The 21,399-nt window shown below is 41.2% G+C and overlaps 1 protein-coding gene across 1 annotated transcript in view; it reads right to left on the reverse strand.

Annotated features, from left to right (window-relative positions):
- Positions 1–14,288, reverse strand: part of LOC128095691 (zinc finger protein 721-like) — a 71,482-nt gene extending 57,194 nt beyond the window's left edge. Inside the window, 3 exon segments of the mRNA XM_052714900.1 lie at positions 246–372; positions 4,000–4,090; positions 13,329–14,288. Of these exon segments, the coding sequence (XP_052570860.1) occupies positions 246–372; positions 4,000–4,090; positions 13,329–13,435 (325 nt within the window). The 5' untranslated portion in view covers positions 13,436–14,288.
- Between the last annotated feature and the right edge of the window lie 7,111 nt (positions 14,289–21,399).

Genomic DNA, 21,399 nt, shown 5'->3' on the forward strand with positions numbered 1-21,399 from the left:
AATTAGCTTTTATTCAGCAAGAAAGGGTACAGTTCAGAAGACCCAATTCCTTTTAAGATTAAAGACTTACTTAAAAGAAATCAAAGGGTTTATTTTTGTTTTCAGATACCATAAAGTTGTTTTCTACTACCAAGCTTTCCCTAGTCTCCTGTTGTTTCCAAGACAGCTAATCAGAGCTTTTATAGTGTATAGAGTCAGAACAAACAAAAGATGGGTTAGGAATTCTACAAGCAAAATGTTCTCACCCATGGAGACCAGGTTGCTGTAATTCTCCAACATCACATCAATGTATAAAGCCCTCTGAGCAGAGTCCAGGCATTCCCACTCCTCCTCGGAGAAGTCCACAGTCACATCCCTGAATGTCAACAGACCCTGCAATTAAAAAAACAGTTTAACTGGGTGTAGTGGTGCATGCTTTTAATTCCAGCATTCAAGAAGCAGAGGCAGGCAGATCTCTGTGAGTTGGAGGCCAGCCTGGTCTACAAAGTGGATTGCAGGACAGCTAGGGCTGTTACACAGAGAAACCCTGTCCCCAAAAGAAAATAAACAAACAAAAAAGTACCGATGACCAAGTGGTACCAGACAGAGTACTTTTCTAGATATGAGGAGACTTAAGAAAATTAGTGATGTAAATGAGCAAAAACAATTATTCAAAAAGATGATCTTTAACATAGTCACATTTTATAATGGATTTTCTAACTCTGTGAAAACAGGATGAAACAATAGTCTTACAAGCAGTATATAAGAAACAAGAAATATATTTAAGGTCTGGACATGGTTATCTATCTGTTATGGATGCTGTGTTTATGTCACATAGGATCACAACAGACATGTCTCAGGAGGAAAATTCATGATGACAAAATGTGTTTCAAATGCTATACCTGTAGATCATGCTAAAACACTGACACATATCAATCCTGTGTGTACTGACTGGGGCCTTACATGACTATTCTAACAGGCTCAGTTGGGATGTTTAAACTCTAGGTACAATGCCACACCATTAAATAGCAAATGGGTAGGTATGGAAGGCAGACATCATGACTGACATTATAGGTAGAAATTTTGGATTTTTTTCCTCAGTAACAAGGAGCATAACAACACTGCATGCTGCCGACATTAATATATGAGATAGATGGTTCATGTAATTAATTTTATGAGGCTATTTGGGCCACTACCAAGCAGATAGAAAAATCTGCATCAGCCACATTTTATATAATCTAAAATTTTACTAAAAAATAGGTATAAGACAAATTAGACAAATAAAAATCTCAGAAGTTTTGGATAATATTTCACTCCCCAAGAGTTGTAAAAATTTATGGAAGTCCAAAAATATACCAAATAATGTTTAAGTTGCAAGTAAGCATGTATATGTTAAGTGTAGTAACTGTGGATCCATTCAGAAGTGACAGAGATTTCCTGTGAGTAAATGAATATATTAAAGTGTGTGGGAATTATAGCCACCTTTCAGTGCTTTGCAAATATGAAAGAGCACAGAAGGATGGCTCAGGAGAAAATCTGAGCTACTGTGTGTGAATTTGTAGTCCTCAATGTGTTCCTTTTTACTGCTTATGCTGTATTGTCTAACAGATTTTAGGTTAGTAGCGTTTATGATTCTTCCTTTATTTGTCTGGAAATGGAAAGTGGTGATATATTCTGTCTAAGCCACAAGTCAGGGACAGAAATGCAAACCTGCAGGTCAGAGCCCATTCCCCAAATCTCCACTTTAAAACACTGCGGCTTCAGGGAAGGGGAGTCGAGCCACGACTCTCACAGGAACTGACTAGAGCAAGGCAATCATGAGGAATGTTCTTTCTGCATGAAATGTGATGGTTTATGCACATCTATAAGACAATGCCCCCAAGACATTCATGATGCATTCAACATAATGCTACATAACGTTTCCCAGCCAGAAAGGGCTGGCGGCACAGTGGGATCCTGTTTGGGACAGTGAGATGGGGGTGGGCCATGGATGACACACTGATATCTCCAGTTTGGGAAGTTACCACTGAGCATCCTAACCAAGGGAGTGATGTGAGCAGCAATTCTTCTGAGACAAACAGATATCAGGTGTCAACAAACACATGGACGAATCAACAATGTTGTGATAGGAAACACCAAAGAGAAATACAAGTAGACTACAAGCTGATACTATGCTCTAGAACACCAATTTCATGGCATGATCAAGACACATGTGCCAGCCATGTTCCACACTCTCTAGCGTGCTTAACCAAGTGTTATTTAGTATTAAGAACCAAGATTTTTTGCCTACTTTGCTAACTATTAAGTGGACATAACTTACTGTTTTTCTTTCTGGATTCTCTATCCAATTCTGTTATCCTCCTGTCTCTCTTAATTCCACACATTTCTAAGATGTTGCAGTAACCAGTCCTTGCGTTTCAGAGTGCATTTTTATAAGCACGATTCAAGGACATTGCACAGATTCCATAAATGGAGCCTATATACCACATGAGGCCTCACTCAACAAGATATAAGGATATAGTCCATTTGCTGTAGCAACTGGGCTTCAATTTTATTTTTCCCTTGAGATAGAATTTGGATATCCTGGAACTAGCTCTGTAGAAGAGGCTAGTCTTGAATTCATAGAGATCTGCCTGCTTCTGCCTACAAAGTGCTGGCATTAAAGGTGTGACGCATGACCACCAGGCCCCAACATTTTTGTTGTTGTTGTTCATGTGTCACAGAGGAAATATTTTCCAAATTACAGGTCATAAGTGAATATGGGATGTGTACCCTTAAAACAAAACAAAATGGGGGGGAGGGACTGATATCTAGCATTTACTGAGATTTATACAAATTAATTACCAAGGAAATAAAACTGCTATTCAAGAAATGGGTAAATGATCTGAATAGAACTTTGTGAAGAGAGAAATAGAAATGGCCAATAAATGTTGCAAAGAGTGTTCAGGATCCCTAAAATGCCATCATGGAAAAACAAACTAAATCTGCTTTGAAATACTGCTTCACCCCAGGCAGAGTATGGCTGTCATCAACCAATCTAACAATAAATGATAGAGATGATGTGGAGAGAAAAGAACCATCATTAACTGTTGGTGTGTGTGTGAGAGTGTAAATTAATACAGCCATTGTGGGAACCAGTTTGGAGATTATTGAAAAAATTGAAGATAGAACTATTATAAGACTCAGCAATGTTGCTCCTAGGAACATAACCAGAGAACTCCATACCCCACTGTAGGAATATTTACACCCCATGTTTACAGCTGCCGTATTCAACATAGCAAAGTATTGGAATGAACCTAATTGTCTATCATCAGATGAATGGATAATAAAAAGTGGTATACATATAAAATAGAATATTATCCAGCTGAAGAGAAATGTGTAATAAAAATCTGCAGGAAAATAGATGACTCAAAATATATAATATTAAGTGCAGTCATACAGTATCAGAGAGAAGAAATCACATTTTCCCTCATATGAATAATTTTGCTATTAATATATATGGGAAACAACATACATGTGGGCATAGCAGAATCTGGAAAAAAGAGAACAAGAAAGGTTAACAATTATCAGGGCTTGAGGTAGGACTGAATGCAGGTAATGAACACCAGTTATGAAAAAGGATATAAAGGGTATTGCTTTTCTTCTAATACTGTCATAGGCTTTTTGGTTTTGTTGGTGGATGACTACATCAAAATATATTTGATTGTGAAAACATAAAATCAAATGTGAGACTCCAGAGCTGAGTTCAAGGCCAGCCTAGTCTACAAGGTGACTTATAGGACAGGCAGAGATACACTAAAAAACTCTGTTTTCAAAACAAAACAAAACAAAACAAACACCACAAAGTTCATTGAGTTGTATAATCTTTTCATCTGGTTAATTTCAGTATGTGAAATTTTTTTGTTTCTTTGCAACGTTTTTTATAATAAAGTTAAAAAAAATTATCAGAAACAAAAAACAGAGTCTTTCAATGTCTCAAAATATAACATTTCTAGAACAATAGTGGACATGACCACTGACCTGGGACATGTTTACTGGAGAATCAGCCTTTTCTTTCCGTTTCTCTTCTTTAAGTTTCTCTTCCAGGAATAATGAATGATGGCTTGCTGCCCTTTCATAAAAGGGGTCAAAAAGGAAAAGCAAAAATTAATACTGAAAGCTGTAAAAGAACAATGAAAAGACCCAAACAACAGATTACAGGTGTCCAGTCCATGATCCCAAATCCAGGAAATCATGGACTGACACAGGAAGCTTGGAGAGAAAACCATTAAACATATTGTTGCCTCCAGAAAAATAGTCTCTTTAACTGATGGAGACATAAGTCATTTCAAGACAGTCCTGAGTTAACACAACTGATTTCACTAAAGCAGCACCGCAGATAATAAATTAGAAACAGAAGATACACAGGAGAGTCAACAAAATATCATCCTTGAGAACATGGGAAACAATAATTTTTTATTTGTTTGTGTTTTGGAGGCAGGGTTTCTCTGTGAAACAATCCTGGATGTCCTGGAACTCACTCTGAAGACCAGGCTGGCCTCAAACTCACAGAAATCCGCCTGCCTCTGCCTCCCAAGTGCTGGGATCAAAGGTGTGCACCACCACTGCCAGTCTAGGAAATAATAAATTTCATGTCAAGAATAGATAAATACAGGAGAACTGGAAAGTAATCACCCATAGGCAAGACAGCAAATTACAAATTCTCAAAAAGAAGGAAGAATTAATCCAACCATTACCAACCAGCAACATCAAAAACCAAAACGTAGGGAATGAAAACCCTATCAAAATATTTAGCCACCAGTAGCACATGTCTTTAATTCCAGCATTTGGGAGGCAGAGGCAGGCAGATCTCTGAGTTCAAGACCAGCATGGTCTACAGAGCTATTTCCAGGATAGTCAGGACTACACAGAGAAACCCTGTCTAGAAAACCAAAAACAAACAAAAATATCTAGCTACTCTGGAAATCCATAGAGAGAATCCTCATCTTAACAAACAAATCCTCATCTTAAGTAAGTCTAGCACATGATCCAGCTGTTTCATTCCTTGGTATACCCTCAAAGGACTCCACATCGAACTCCACAGATATTTGCTCACCCTTGTTCATTGCTGCTCTATTCCCAATAGCTACAAAAGGGAAACAACCTTAATGTCCTTCCACTGACAAATGGATAATGAAAATGTGGTTGATATACACTATGGAATGTGATTCAGCTGTTAAAAAAAATTGAAATTGCTGGTTGGTGGTGGCGCATGCCTTTAATCCCAGCACTCAGGAGTCAGAGCCAGGCAGATCTATGTGAGTTTGAAGCCAGCCTCGTCTACAGAGTGAGATCCAGGACAGGCACCAAAACTACACAGAGAAACCCTGTCTTGAAAAAAACAAAACAAAATAAAACAAAACAAAAAAGGGAAATTAAAATCATGAGCTTTTCAGCTAAATGGATGGACTTAGAAAAGATCACATTGAGTGAGGTAACCTAGACCCAGAAAGACAGACATTGCATGGTCTCTCTCATAGAAAGTTCCCAGCTTAAAATCTTCAGATGTGAGTACACAACCCAGAGTGACTGCAGTAACCCGAACTCCAGGCATCAGAAGCCTGCTTTGAAGCTGATAGTCACAGCTGTCCAAGAGACTCCCAAAACATTGTAGCTTATTGATGTTGCTCATGTTTGCCTCACAGAGGTAGAAGGTGAGTCGCTTGTTGAAGTCATGCACTTCAGACACAGATCCCAAAGGACTAGAGATGGTTATGACCTTAAAGCTTCCTCCCTGGGGACTAGCTTTCATGGTACTAGAAGGCAACATTCAAGCTTCCAAAGGAGGGAGCCAGTCAACAGTCTTATCCAGCTATTGACACCTATGAACCACAACAATGATCTGCACTGCATGATAGCCCTAAGGGTGCAAGAGTGGCACACAGACCTTGGTGGTAACCAACAGCTTCTTATTGCATCAAGACCCTCTCAACAAGAGGGAAATCATGACTGGTACTGGAAACCTAACTAGTTTCCCTAGGGCTAGTGAAGGCATGGATCTTGGAGGAGAACCTATAATCACTATTTTACCAAATCAGCATAATCCCTAACTGCATTCTGAGTATTTTCCTTATTCACACAGATAAATGAAGTTCTCACACCTCATCAAGAAAAATTCTTTTAGCAATACATGGAGATTATGTAAAGTTGTGATGCTCTGTCTCAACTAACATACAAGGAACAGAACTCCTTCACCTCAGGCTCAGAGATCACTGAGAAAGAGGGGCGGGAATAGTGTAAGAGCCAGAGGAACAGGATGTTTGCTGTGACATTGTGTTTCCTAGAAATGTCAGAGAAGCTACACACATGAAATCATACAAACATGGCTGCCTAAACATGAGCTGAACAAGGACAACACCAAGAGACATGCTAACATGGAAGGGAGAAGGCTCATTAGGCCTCAACCCAAGTCAAACACTAAGGAATTCTGAGAGCTGGAAAAATGGTCTTCCCCAGAGAAGAGTACAGCACATGGATATCCATTACCAAATGTTCATCCCTGAAAACATACAGACTGAGTAGGTTGTATTTTTATGTTTATGGATACACACAAATATACAACAGCAGTTAAAGAAAAATAAATGCCTCTGTAGAGTCAAGATTTTGGATCACGTGCATAGAAATAAACAATAGAATATAACATTTTCTATTATTGCTATGCACATAATAAACAATATCAGAATAGAGAGATGGCTCAAGGGTTACAAGCACCTGTTGTTCTCTTATAAACCCAAACTCCAACTTTAGGATGCACATGATATATAGCCATTCAGGAAACAAACACTCATATACATAAAATATACAAATCTATCTTTAGAAAACTGAATAGTAAATAAAAATAAGAGAGACAGAGAGTACAAAATAAAATTCCCTTGAATGAACTAACCAAAGAGATGAAAGAGCTCTACAATGAAAACTGATTCACTGAAGAAACAGAAGAAAATGATAACTAGAACATGGAAAAAATGACTTATACAGATGGAAGAGGACATAATATTGTGAAGCTTGCAGTATTTCTGAAAGAGGTTTATATAGTCAGTTCAAACTGCATGATATTTGAACATTCCACAACATACTTCATAGAAACAGTAAAGAGAAACTAGAAATTGTATTGATGCACAAATTCCCTGGGTACAGAGCAGCCCTAGGGAAATGTTACAATGCTGGAACTATCCTGGTGTGATTCCAGATGACACTGCAGGGCCACACAACCAACAGCATCATGGGAGTGGAGAAGACAGACAAACAGCCCAATGTACTACAGCAGCAGATCCAGAACGTGCTCAATAGCAATGACCCTGTGAATGCCATCAAAATACCACAAACACGTGTTGCAGAAGCTATCTATAGTCTCTTCAAACAGTGACATTGGGAAAAGTATCATCCACATATAAAAACATGAACCTGGATTCAAGCTCTCTACCATACAATGAATCACAGACCTTCATCTGTGATCTGAAAGAGTGAAGCCTGCAGAGGAACACAAAGGGGCAACACTTGTTAGAAGAGCAGGAACTGATAAATAGTACTGTGTAAAGTTAAAAATGTCCAGGGACATGGTAATAATTAAATGTATGAAGAGAGAGCCTACACAGCAGATACATTTATTAGCTACCTATTTATAGTACGATGGGTGAAAACCCAGAATCTATCAAAGAAAACTTACAAAGGGAGAAAATAATAATATATTCAATAAATAAGAAAATGTATTTGTAGCTAGAGTTTTCCTGCCTGGCCCACGGTCAGGGCAAATCTCTCTTACCCGCCAGTCCCACAGCCGCTCACACCCAACCAAGTAAACACAGAGACTTACATTGGTTACAAACTATATGGCCATGGCAGGCTTCTTGCTAACTGTTCTTACAGCTTAAATTAATCCATTTCTATTAATCTATACCTTGCCACGTAGCTTACCGGCATCTTCACATGCTGTTTGTCATGGTGGTGGCTGGCAGTGTCTCTGACTCAGCCTTCCTCTTCCCAGCTTTATTCTCCTCCTTGTCCTGCCTATACTTCCTGCCTGGCCACTGGCCAATCAGTGATTTATTTATTGACCAATCAGCAACACACTTGACATACAAACCATCCCACAGCACTTCCCCTTTTCTTTTTTTTTTCAAAAAGGAAGGTTTTAACCTTAACGAAGTAAAATTACATATAATTTGGGAATTTGGGTGTAGCTTCTCTTACTACTTCCTGCTGGAGGGGGGCGCTGTATCTTATGGGGACACAAAGAAAATTTTAGGATTATGGAATAGTCCATGAGGCTGTATTGTCTTAGCCAGTTGCCTTCAATCCGATCTGGATGTTGGATTATCTGGGTCATGGTGTCATCAGAGACCTTTCAGGGGGTCTTGGCTGGTCAAACCTGATGCATCTTAATCTGGAACAAATCCATAGCCTCTGGCTTTCTGTGGGAACAAAAGCAGAGTCTCCTTTCCAAAGCAACATATCCTTATATCCAAATTTTGAAGTCAAAGTACCTTTAAAATATACATTTTGGCATAACTCAACATCTTTTACGATCAAATGTTTTTCTGCAGTTAAAAATCCCAAAGATAACACAATCCAGATTCTCTGTGTAATATTCATCTTCATGTGCTTATTTTTTATACTACCTTTACTGTATCTTTAAAGACTTTATTTTTAAAAACTATTTATTTCTTTATATAACTGTATATATTCCTTTTTCTCTCTCTTTCAAGCCTATGTACATTTTTAGACACATTGTAAACTATTACATCTGAATCTGTCTTATTGTGAATTTATTGCTTTAAACTGCAGCAGCTGTGGCTGCTGGCTCCGTCCACCTCAGCTTCCCAACATGGCGGCAGTACGTTTTCCGCCAGCTCTGGGAGCTATTGTGGGTCTCTATGCTTTTATCCAAGCAGCGTGTAGCCCAGAAACCTCTTTTTTTGTTTTGTACTAGCAAAGGGTAAATCCACCACGCAGCTTAATGTGCCACTTGCAGAGGCCTCATTCCCGCCATACTGCAGGTCCCACCAGTAGCTCAAATGGGCAGCTGCCGCTCATTTGAAAGAGACAATTAGGAAGCTGTTTTTAGCTCCGTTTTAGAATCTTTTCTCAGGTTTTAGGTGGAAACTCTTGCCAACACGTTGGATGCCATTTGTAGCTAGAGTTTTCCTGCCTGGCCCATGGTCAGGGCAAATCTCTCTCACCCGCCAGTCCCACAGCTGCTCAGACCCAACCAAGTAAACACAGAGACTTATATTGCTTACAAACTCTATAGCCGTGGCAGGCTTCTTGCTAACTGTTCTTACAGCTTAAATTAATCCATTTCTATTAATCTATACCTTGCCACGTAGCTCGTGGCTTACCGGCATCTGCACATGCTGTTTGTCATGGCGGTGGCTGGCAGTGTCTCTGAGTCAGCCTTCCTCTTCCCAGCTTTATTCTCCTCCTTGTCCCACCTATACTTCCTGCCTGGCCACTGGCCAATCAGTGATTTATTTATTGACCAATCAGCAACACACTTGACATACAGACCATCCCACAGCATGTATTGAACAGACTGGGCCAATATGTACATAATAAAAGCTCTAGCATGTAGATCATAAGATAATATAAATTTAATGTACAGAAATTACAACTCTGTCTAGTCAGTGTCCACACTCAAGTTCCTAAACAATAACAGATGCATTTTTCATTAATTTCTTGAAATTCAAATGGATAATGTTCCATAAAGATGTAAAGATGTAAACACATTAAAGCATTAAAAAAAAAAGAAAAACGACAGCTGAAATTAAAGCATTTTTTTTTTTTACCAAAAATTCATTTCATATCTAAACACACAAGATACTGAGAAGGATTTTTTTTCAAGATTTATTTATTTATTATGTATACAGCATGTATGATTGCAGGCCAGAAAAGGGCACCAGATCTCAGTACAGATGGTTGTGAGCCAACATGTGGTTGCTGGGAATTGAACTCAGGACCTCTGGAAGATCAGTCAGTGCACTTGACCTCTGTGCCATCTCTTAAAAAAAATAAAATAAAATAAAAAACAATATCATGACTATAGACAGCAGTAAAGAAGACTGATAATCATAATTACAATAATGACAGAAAAATCAAGAGAAAAGTATCAAAATACAGAATAAAGAGTATTGCAAATGATAAAATGGCCCATTAATAGAAAGTTCTTTGATCAGCAGGGATGCATGTCACAAAACCTGGAATGCATATATCCAAAGCAGATATAAAACAGGAGAATACATAAATCATGTGAAAACTGTCACATTGCCTCAAGTTCTTTTCAAACAGGAGAAGACAACCTAGAAGGAGGCTGGTCTTCTCTAAGACTCCAAGCAGCTCCCATTACAATCCTATTTTCTTATTTTACAGAAAGTAATCCTGAAAGTACCAAGGAACAGCAAAGAGATGGAAAATACTAAGAGGATCAAACCTAGAGGTGATCTCACAGTGTGTTACAATTACAGCAATGGAAGCCAGGTGGCGGTGGTGGCGGTGGCGGCGGCAGCGGCGGAGGCAGTGGTGGTAGCAATGACTTTAATCTCAGCACTTGGGAGGCAGAGGCAGGGGATTTTGTGAGTCTGAGGCCAGTCTGGTCCATAGAGCGAGTTCCAGGACAGGCTCCAAAGCTACAGAGAAGCCCTGTCTCAAAAAACCAAAAAACCAATACAAAACAAAAAACCAATTACAGCAATGGAAATGACTTGGAACTGTCATGACAACAGACAACAGGAGATATCCATGGGAAGACAGTACAGATGGAGTTTAACAGTCTGTAAACGTACTTCCTGATTCTTATCAAAACTCTGTTGGCATTATTTTCAGGAATGGAGACATTAACACTAGAAGGTAGAGAATGTTTTAGAATACCAAAGCTCCAAAATTCTGTAAACAATAAATAATCCTGGATGTATTAATTTTCATCATTGTATAATATATTAAAATCATAGAAATGAAAGCAAATTAATATTGGTTTGAAGACATGATCAGTGATGTGCATGGAAAAAAGGCAGCATCACTCACATGCTTAGTCAAATACAATTTTATTTGCCTCCTAGTATGAATTCTTCTGTAGAACCTGTCGTCATACCTGCAATATGATAATTGTGACATTTTTCTCAGTGGAAGTCTCTAGAAATATTTCTAAGGTATTTCATGTCCCACTCCTACATTCATTTGAACCCCTTGGAATCAATCTTCACCAATCCCTCCAAATACCTACATCCTTAGCTACTGTCTCCTCTTTCTCCATCTTCCAGGCCTCTTTGTTCTGCTGTGAGCAGGTCTGGGTGATCTGTGAGATTCTTCAGAGAGCACCTGGATTTCTAACACAGTACTGTGCTCAGTAGATGAAGAGGAATCTACAAGTGATTCCCAATTGTCATGCAGGGTCAGAATACTGACAATATTTAGAAAGCATTTTCAGTTAGAGTAACTTGAATGCCACTTCTAATTACAGTTCATTCAAATCTCAGGGGCAGAAATGGAACTGAATGATTGGGATGAGAATATCATACACTAGTGAGGTTCTGAATTTATCAGGGCCAGATATGATGGAAGCTCTACACCTCTGAAAAGGACTCACAAGAACAGAGACCATTTCATGAAATTTTTCTGAAATGAACATGAAATTGTTGCCCTGAGGATTTATTTCACTTTACTCTGTGAGATGTTACACAGGTCAACACAATAGTTTTCCCAGGAACCCTGAGCAAGAGCAAGGGAGACTACAAGAAAACTATTCTCAACCATAGAAATCAGAATACTGCAATTCTGCAACATTCAGTCTCTGTACAAAGCCCCTAGGGAAGGGTCAGGCATTGCCCCTTAGAAAGGTTGTGTTGGTGCACACTTTTTTTTTTTTTTTTTTTTTTTTTTTTCGGTTTTTTGAGACAGGGTTTCTCTGTGTAGCTTTGCGCCTTTCCTGGAACTCACTTGGTAGTCCAGGCTGGCCTCGAACTCACAGAGATCCACCTGCCTCTGCCTCCCGAGTGCTGGGATTAAAGGCGTGCGCCACCACCGCCCGGCGGTGCACACTTTTAATCGTAGCACTTGGCAGAAAACAGGTGGGTGGAACTCTGTGAGTTCCAGACCAGCCTGGTCTACATGGATGAGTTTGGGCCAGACAGAGCAACACTGTGAGTTCAGGTCTCAAACACAGCAAACACAAGAACCAAAAAAATAACAGTTTGGTCATGTGTCCATTGACAGGAGTGCTTTTCTTGAACTGAGGAGACAAGACTATTGTAGACATTTTTCTGATGTAGATAAGTTGTTATAAGTATTCAAAAGACACTTTCTAATAACACCCTACTCTATAATGTTTTTTCTTTTTTGTTTTTGTCTTTTTATTTTGTTTTGTTTTGAGACAGGGTTTCTCTGTGCATATATCTCAGACAGAAAATGAATGGTGAGTAAAAAGTTTAGTTTTAAATGTTAATGTTTACAACCATACAAGGGGAACTGGCAACACACACACACACACACACACACACACACACACACACACACACACACACACACACACACACACACACACACACACACACACATCTGATTCACTTCAATCTGCAGGCATTTCTGCAGGGTAACAGTCGGCCAGTGGAAAATCCTCTGTCCCTGGCCTGCCCAGAGACTCAAGAGTCTTGGAAATTCCACCCTGAGTCCCTGTTAATGGACAGTGTTTCAGCCTTCATCGCCAAGCAATACTTCCGGTCACAATGTACTTTTCCACTAGGTCACAGCACACACTACAAAGACACTATAAAAGCCGACCCTCCACTCAGCCCTCTGATGTCTCATTCCTTACAGTGGCAACCACTGTTCTGTGTCTCCAATAAATCTGTGTGAGCGTTGTTGCCTGGAGTGATTTTGTGTTTGCTATTCCTTGTCTCCCGACTGCAAAGATGCCCTTGCTCTGAAAAAACCTTACTTCTTTTTCTAAGACTTTTCCAGGAATGCCAAGTCCTCAGGTACCCACCTATAACACGGGATTTGGCGTGGATGAACGTAGATTTCAAGAGCTTTTTCCTTTCCACCAAAGCAAAGAGAATCATGTTTGCAAATATCGACAGATAAATTGAAATATTCTATTAGGGTGCTCTTATACGATATTATGGCAGCCGGGCGGTGGTGGGGAGGCACAATTGGATGCATCTGAGTTCTAGGCCAGCCTGGTCTACAGAGTGAGTTCCTGGACGAGAAGTGTAAGACATCCACAGCAGAATTTCGGATCCAGCTTCATTCTGAACAACCGAGAAACTGCTCGCTCCCCTGGTCCCTCCCCTCCCGTGTCCCAGCCCCGCAGCTCCTCTGACCTGGGAGGTTCCAGGGCCGCCGGGCTGCGGTTCCCGCCACTGCGCTGCTGACTGGTGACTTTCCCAGGCCGCCCCGCGCGGCCACTGCGGCTCCGGGGAGGTTTCATGTTCCGGAATACCCGGCCGGGTCCTCCGCACCCAGGTCTGCACCACACGGTTCCCCACGGTGCAGGACCGGGTGCAACGACAGGGAATGGGCACTTGACACTTTTGGCTTCAGCTCTTTAGTCTAGAGGTTTCCCAGCTTCCGTTTACGTCACTCTTCTAGCCCCACCCACTCTCCCCCTTCATCTACACCGACGTAAACGCCAACAGCCTCCCAACCGCTGTTTCCGGGTGAATGTCCCCGCCCTTCTAGACCTGCCTCTCCCACTCTGTCTCAGGCTGCCTTCCCCACAGCTCCAGCTGTCAGGCTGCCCTGGACCCGCTCTGCACAGCCTCCCCACATGCTCGCTGCCAGCCTAGACCAGAACTGGATCTAGGAGGACGCTGCACCCTGGTATCTGAACCCTACAGTGAGTCTGAACCCTTCAGATAAAACACAGGCAGCCAAACCTCGACTTGACTACCAGCCTCCCGGGCTACATATTTACAACAGACGATAACCCGCTAAATTCAGATGCCAGCGTCCCATCGCCAACACAAACATGAGAAGCCAAAACCAAATTCTGCAGTTGTGACTTGTGAGAGAAGTCACACAAGTGACCTGGATTTTGAAAAGAATTAGGTGTCTCCAGAAGTCAGTGGTTAGTCCACCGCTATCAGCCCAGGGCTGAGTTCATCCCGCGCTGTACTGCTCTCACCACCAGATGGTGGTCTTGTCATTTTACTAACTCAGAAACAAGTTCTCATGCTAAAGGTGCTTTTCAGATAAAATATACAATTTTTTAATGCAATGGTGAATGCAGAGACGCTTGCTGTCCCAGATGCAGTAAGTAAGGAAGCTTCCTGTTATGTCACTCCTCTAACTTCTCCTAAGGCCTCTCTATCCTCCACCTACACTCACCTAAGGTCCAACACCCTCCCCTCCCCAACACCTGTCCCTCCCACTAAAGTCAGTGGCTCTGGGAACACGAGGGAAGAGGAGGAGGAGAGGGAATAAGAAGGGAAGGAGGAGGAAGGGCTAAGACATGCCATTCTCTAGACTCCACACAGCTGTTGTAATCAGTAACCAACAGCAGCTGTACTGACCTGCATGGACCTCACACTAGACCACAATCAGTCTAGGAAAGGGAAAGGCTCTCAGGGCCCACCCTTTACTTCTCAAATGTTGTCTATGGATGCGTTGTAGGATATGCCCTGGATTGTAGTTCTCTGCTGAGCCCACCAGGCTCCAACACATAGCTCCAAACCCACAGTCTCACTGTGGCCCTGGTTAATCTCAGTGGGTCCCAAGCAAAATGAACAGAGAGGAACATAGTGAAGATTTGTTGGGATTGTGGACCAGGATAGTAGAGGTAGGAGGTTAAAGTGGGCAGTATTTGAGGTGCACGCACACAAACACAGAGTGTGTGTATATACATATAGATGTGTGTGAATGTGAAATATCTAATAATAGACTTTGTTGTTGTTGGTTTTTTTTTTTTTTTTGGTACAGAGTTTTTATGTGTAACCCTGGCCATCCTGGAACTCGATTTTTTAGAGTAGATCGGGCTTGCCTTGAAGTCCCAGGGATCAGCCAGCTTCTTCTTCAGGAGTGCTGGGATTAAAGGCATGTGCCACCGTCCGGAGCTCAGAAGTTTTTTTAAATGAATATACCAGTCTGTAGTTTCTTTTTGGCTGTATCATTACCTGGTGGTTTGTTTACTTATTTGTTTGTTTATTGTTTTTTCAAGACAGGGTTTTTCTGTTTAATAGTCATGACTTGTCTATTACTCACTTTGTAGACCAGGCTGCCCTTGAACTCACTGAGATCCACCTACCTTGGCCTCTGAAATGCTGGGTTTAAAGGTATATGCTACCGTGTTCAGCTCATTACCTGATAAAAATAACAGGTAATACTAAGAGCCATGAAGTCTTCCTTTTTGTGTCAATTAGTATTTTAAGTATCTTTGCTGCTAGTTTTTCTCTGGAATTTTTTTTGTTTGTTTTTTTGTTGTTTTTTTGAAACAGGGTTTCTCTGTGTAGCTTTGCACCTTTCCTGGAACTCGCTTTGTAGACCAGGCTAGTCTGGAACTCACAGAGATCCACCGGCCTCTGCCTCCCGTGTGCTGGGATTAAAGGCATGCACCACCACCGCCTGGCTGGAGTTCTGACAGAATCCTGTCAGTCTGATCATAGGGTTCTTTGAAGGGTGACATTTTATAACTGCTTTAGTCACATTGCTACTGATGTTCTGTAAACATATCTATTTTATGTTGCTTTAAATTTGGTATGTTATATTCATCTATTTCACTTAGTTTCCAATTTAGTGTAACAGAAGTCTTTAATGTCAGTTAACAAGAGATCCAGTTGATCACTCATTTCTATCATGTAGGCAGTACAGTTATCTTGGGTAATTGTCAAGACATAAAGGTAGTGGCACACACCTTTAATCCCAGCACCCAGAAGGCAAAGGCAGGCAGATCTCTGTGAGTTTAAGCTCAGCCTGGCCTACAGAGTGAGTGCCAGGTCAGCAAAGGGTACACAGGAAATAACAAAAAAAATATAATAACAAAAAGTTATGTATAGTTGGGCAAGGTCATGCAAGCCTTTTAACCCAGCACTCAGAAGGGACGGGCAAGGGGAACTCTGAGTACAAGGCCAGCAAGCTCTACACAGCGAGTCTCTGACAGCTGGAGATACACAGAGACATTGTCTTAAAACAATGTAAATTGCTCCCTGAGGAACAGCTTTCATGGTACCAGAAGCACCATGCAAGCTTCCAGAGAAGGGGGCCAACAAACAGTCCTAGCCAGCTATGATGTCTACACATCACATCAACTGTCATCCTGGAACAGTAGCCCTAAGAATGCAGTAGTGGCAAGCATACCTTGGTGGTAACCAACATCTCTTTCTTTGGACTTAAGATCCTCTTAACAAAAGAGAAACTGTGAGTGGTACTAGAAATCTAGCTACCTACAGGTGCTGGTGAAGACAAAAATTTTAGAGGACAAGAAACAAGCACCACTTTACTAGACCATCACAATCCCAGGCAACTAACTGAACATTTTCCCTTACGCCCACAGGTAAGTTAGTCTTCACCCCTCATCAAGGAAACTTCTCTTTTCAACAGAGAACAAACACTACAAAAATCCACAACTAATCAAAATGCAGAGTTGTGGAGACCAGGCCCACTGGATACATCTGTAAAACCCTCCTGCACCTAACGCTCAAGTATCATTTTTGAAGAGTGGGTATAAAGATTAAAAGAGGCAGAGGACCAGGGAGTTTGTTGTGAGATTGTGTCTCCTAGTGTATTAGTCAGGGTTTTCTAGTGTAACAGAACTTATGGAATGAATATATATAATCGAGATTTATTGGAATGACTTACAGGCTGCTGTCCAGCTAATCCAACAATGGCTGGCTGTAACAGAAAGTCTAAAAATCCAGGAGTCGGTTAGTCCACAAAGCTGAAGATGTTGGCTGGTCTTCAGTATATGCTGGAATCCCAAAAAAAGTAGGCTGCAACGCAGTGAAGGAATGGATGTGTTAGCAAGAAAATGAGCCAACAAACAGGCAATGAGCAAAATGATTCCTATTTCCATGTTCTTACATAGGCTTCTGGCAGAAGGTGTGGTCCAAATTAAAGGTGTTATCTTGCAGCGTCTCTATCCTGATCAAAGGTGTGCGTCCTTCAGCCTGAAGATGTGAATTAATGGCATGTGTCTTCCTATCTCAAAGCTCCAGACTAAAAGTGGATTCAGTCCCTTCAAAACAAGCAAAAATAATCTCACTGGTGTGCCCTCCATTTCTGCATTGTAGTTCATTCCAGATGTAGTCAAGTTGGCAACCAAGAATAACCATCACACCTGGCAATGCTCGAAGCTTTGTCTATAAAATCTCACCAACACAACCTCCCAAATGTGAGCTGGACAAAGACAAGAACAATGGGCATGCCCAAGTGGATGGGGATAAGCCCACATGGCCTCAAGCCCACACAGAGAACTACAGACAACTGGGGGATGGTGGGAGCAGGAGAACTAGTCTCCCCCAGGGAAGAGCACACCAACTGGTTATTCAGTACCAAATAGTCAGCTTGAAAACATGCATAAGTAACATATGTATTGAGTAGGTTATTTACAAATATATATGTATGCACATAGACATATATGTATGCAATCACACTTAATAAAAAAGATGCCATGAATTTGAAAGTTAGCAGGGAAGGTATATGGGAGGATCTGTCTGAAGGAAAGTGAATGGAGAAATGTCCTAATAATATAACAAATTCAAGTTAAAGATGTGAAAAAAAGAAAAACGAAGAAAACAAATGAGCATACAACAACAACAAACCTAAACTAAAACCAAAAGAAACAAAAAATGTTATATATCTATCAGGGATACGAAGACTAGGACTCCTTTAAGATTGCATGATGCTCTAGATAAAATGTCAGTCATCAGGAGTAGATAGCTAATGTTGACATAAATGTGGGGAAAGGTCATACATTGCTGTGGGAGTGAGAATTAGGGAATGAACATTTGAAATTAGTCCAGAAGTCCCCCACTGATAAATGAAGAAATGAAAGAAAGAAAACTATATTGTGACACAAAGCACTGATTGTGACACTATTCCAGTGGAAACAATGACAACATCTACTTATCGCAGATAAGGAACCAATGACAAACCAAAGCTGGGAACCAACGAAGTCTAACTTGGTGAACCAATGAGGTTTATGTTTTTTTTTCTCTTTTAGGCGTGTTTTGTCTGCATGTATGCCAGTGTGCCGTGTGTGTTCCTAGGGCTAGCTAACCCAGAAGAGGGCACTGGATGCCCTGGAGTTGAGGTTACAGATTGAGTGCCCATGTGAGAGTGCTGGGAATTCAAAGTGAGTCTTCTGAAAGAGCAGACAGTGCTCTTTCTGTGATATTTTATTTGTGCTTTTAACAAATAAAGCTTATCTGAGGATCAGAGGAAAAAGTCAGCCACTATAGTAAACACAGGGTCAGGCAGTGGTAGCCCACACCTTTAATCCTAGCATTTGGGAGACAGAGAGTTATCTGGATCTCTGTAAGTTCTAAGCCACACTAGGAACAGAGTCAGGTGTGGTGGCACATGCCTAAAATTTCAACGCTAGTTAACCATAAAGAACTGGAGGTCTGTACAGACAGACAAGAAATGACAGAGCTGGGCAGGAAGAGCAAGTAATGTAGCTGGGCAGAGAGAAGAAATGATATGGCAGAACAGAAAGGCATATAGGCGTGGGTATACAGGAAGTAGGTCTCTTTGGAGACTGAAGTGTCGATGAGGTGAGGTTGGCTGTGGCTTTCCCTATTCCTCTGATCTCTTGGCTTTTCACCCCAATATCTGGCTCCAGTTGGTTTTTTTTAATTAATAAGACCACTTAGCAATTTGTCTTACAGTGTCTTCTCTAAAGTCAAGTTGACCAGTGAGTTTTTTTTTTTTTTTTCTTCTTCTCGAGACAGGGTTTCTCTGTGTAGCTTTGCGCCTTTCCTGGAACTCACTTGGTAGCCCAGGCTAGCCTTGAACTCACAGAGATCCGCCTGGCTCTGCCTCCCAAGTGCTGGGATTAAAGGCGTGCGCCACCACCGCCCGGCTTGACCAGTGAGTTTTATTGGGGTAACTTACAAAAGTGATGGGTTATTTATAGAAGCACAAAGGACTCAATGACAGCTGCATCACCCTGTGCAGGTGATGCCTAATGAAGCTGGAAACCTGGGGATCACTGCACAGCTTGCAGGCAGCTCAAGGGAGGTTGGAAGTGTGTATTTCAAGCCACTCACTGTCTCCTCCAGGCAGCTTGTCTTGTCTGGTCCAGGCAGCTGGACTGTCTGCTCCACGGCTGGTCTGAGCACCTTCTGTGCAGCTCAGCTGTTTGACAGTGTCAGCAGTCCTTACTGATTATATGTGCTTGAGGCAGGACCTCCCTAGTGAATCTTGCCAGTTTGTGCAACTTCAATCTTTTGTCTATTTCTAAGCTTTGGGAGATTCTCTGTTTTACTGATTGTATCACCTCCCATAGAGAATCCGATTCTTTTACCTCTCTGTTAATATCCAGTGTTTTAAGGAGTTTTTTTTTTCCAAGATGGAGGGGTTTAATCTCAGAAAAAACTGATACACAGTAACCACTCCTGAGCATGAACTCTAAGGACTGCCATCTTACCAGTGAGCACTTGCCCATCATATTCATTGCTGCTTTACTGACAGTATCTAGATATGCAATCACCCCAGATGTCCATCAACTGATCATGGGTAAATGAAAATGTGATAGACATCTACAAGTGTCTATTACTTAGCTGTAAATAAAAATCAGAGTGTGAAATCTAAATTTAAATGTAGGCAGCAAGACAATATGATGAGTGCTGCCACTTAGTCCCCAAAGGTCAAACCTGACATGTTCTCTTCCAAATGTGGGTCATAGCTTCAAACTTTGTGTGTATGTATATGTGTGTGTGTGTGTGTGTGTGTGTGCGCGCGCGCTGTGCGCGGCGCGCACACACGTGTGCACACGTGTGCACATGTGTGTTTTACTTTAGTAAGACTACATGTAGAATCCAGGAAGCTATAAATGCATCATTAGTAGGGAGATGCAAGAAGAGAGGATGCCTAGTAGAATATAGGCGATATGAGATTAGAAAGTGGGTATTATGGGGGCAGAATGGTTCAAGTATTTAGTGGAGTGGTGGCAAGAGTGTGGGCTGCTGAAAGGTCAACTCAAGTGAGATGTCCATGAAAAAACTACATGGGAACCTATCATTTTGCAACCGAAGTAAATAATACAATAATAGAGGATGGTAGAACATATGTGCTATAAATGTTAATGTGTGCTAAATGTTTAACTGGGCATGGGGCAGGAAGAAAGGAGGAAGAATGGGTGGGTTAACCAAAAAGATATATGAAGAAGCCTCATGAAATCCCACTGTCTTACAGGTTAATAGTAAACATAATTTTAAAACTTTGAACAGATGTGTTCCACATGGGTAAATAATGCTGCTCCCAGACAACAGGGCTATTAAATGGAACTCTCTGTACAAGGAACTGGTTATCCACCTAGGACTTACTTGGTCAGGAAGGTCCCAGATGCATCCCAAACAAAATAGGTCATTGCCAGTGCTCTTGGTTAGACACCCTAAGTACATGGTGTTGCTGAAGACACCAAACACTTTGGTTGCAAGATAGAGAGCAATCTTGAACTTACCAGGGAACTCTCCTTCCTGGTCACCTCTCATAGGCTGCTGGCAGAGAAATGATATCAATGGTCTTACTTACCCCTGGATCCTACATCTTACAATAGCAACCTACTGGGCAAGATTTGTGCACTTGTGCAATACTGGCATGACTGCTTATGGGCATAACCAACTTCTCTCTTGATAGGTTTTGAGTCCTGCTCCATCGAGAGGAATTCATGCTATGGTCACAAACCAAGGCTTGGGAAGTATAGGTCCAATGGTAGAACTTACTAATGTTTTGTTCAAGATCATGTTGTTCAAGAGTCATCTAAATATTCATGTTTATAATTATCAATTTGTACTACTCTCAACCTTGGTGAAAGAAGACTCCTCTTCAAGTAGATAGACTCATAACTGTTCAGAAAGTACTAAGAACAGATGACTGCGTAAGATCGGGGCAATTACCATTTCTTCATGGCTCAGCGTGGGTCCTATGAGTCTCCTTTATCTTCGAGGGTCTACTAGCAGTTAACGGAAGCTATATAATTTTTTTAACAGTGTGGAATAAATATACATATTTCTTCAGTAGTTCAAAATGAATTTCTGCATGTCCTCAGGGATTTTTTTTTTTAAGATGTTTTTTCTAAATGGGGTTTCTCTGTATAGCTCTGGCTGTCTTAGAATTTGCACTGTGGACCAGGCTGAACTCACAGAGATCCACCAAGCCCAAAGCCCTTGTGGATTCTCTTTGTGATATGCCTGTGTTGTCATGTGTACAGTTTATCTCTTTACCGTTTCTCAC

The sequence above is a fragment of the Peromyscus californicus genome, unplaced genomic scaffold, assembly GCF_007827085.1.
Source record: "Peromyscus californicus insignis strain IS unplaced genomic scaffold, ASM782708v3 Scaffold_4__1_contigs__length_199733344, whole genome shotgun sequence".
NCBI lineage: Eukaryota > Metazoa > Chordata > Mammalia > Rodentia > Cricetidae > Peromyscus > Peromyscus californicus.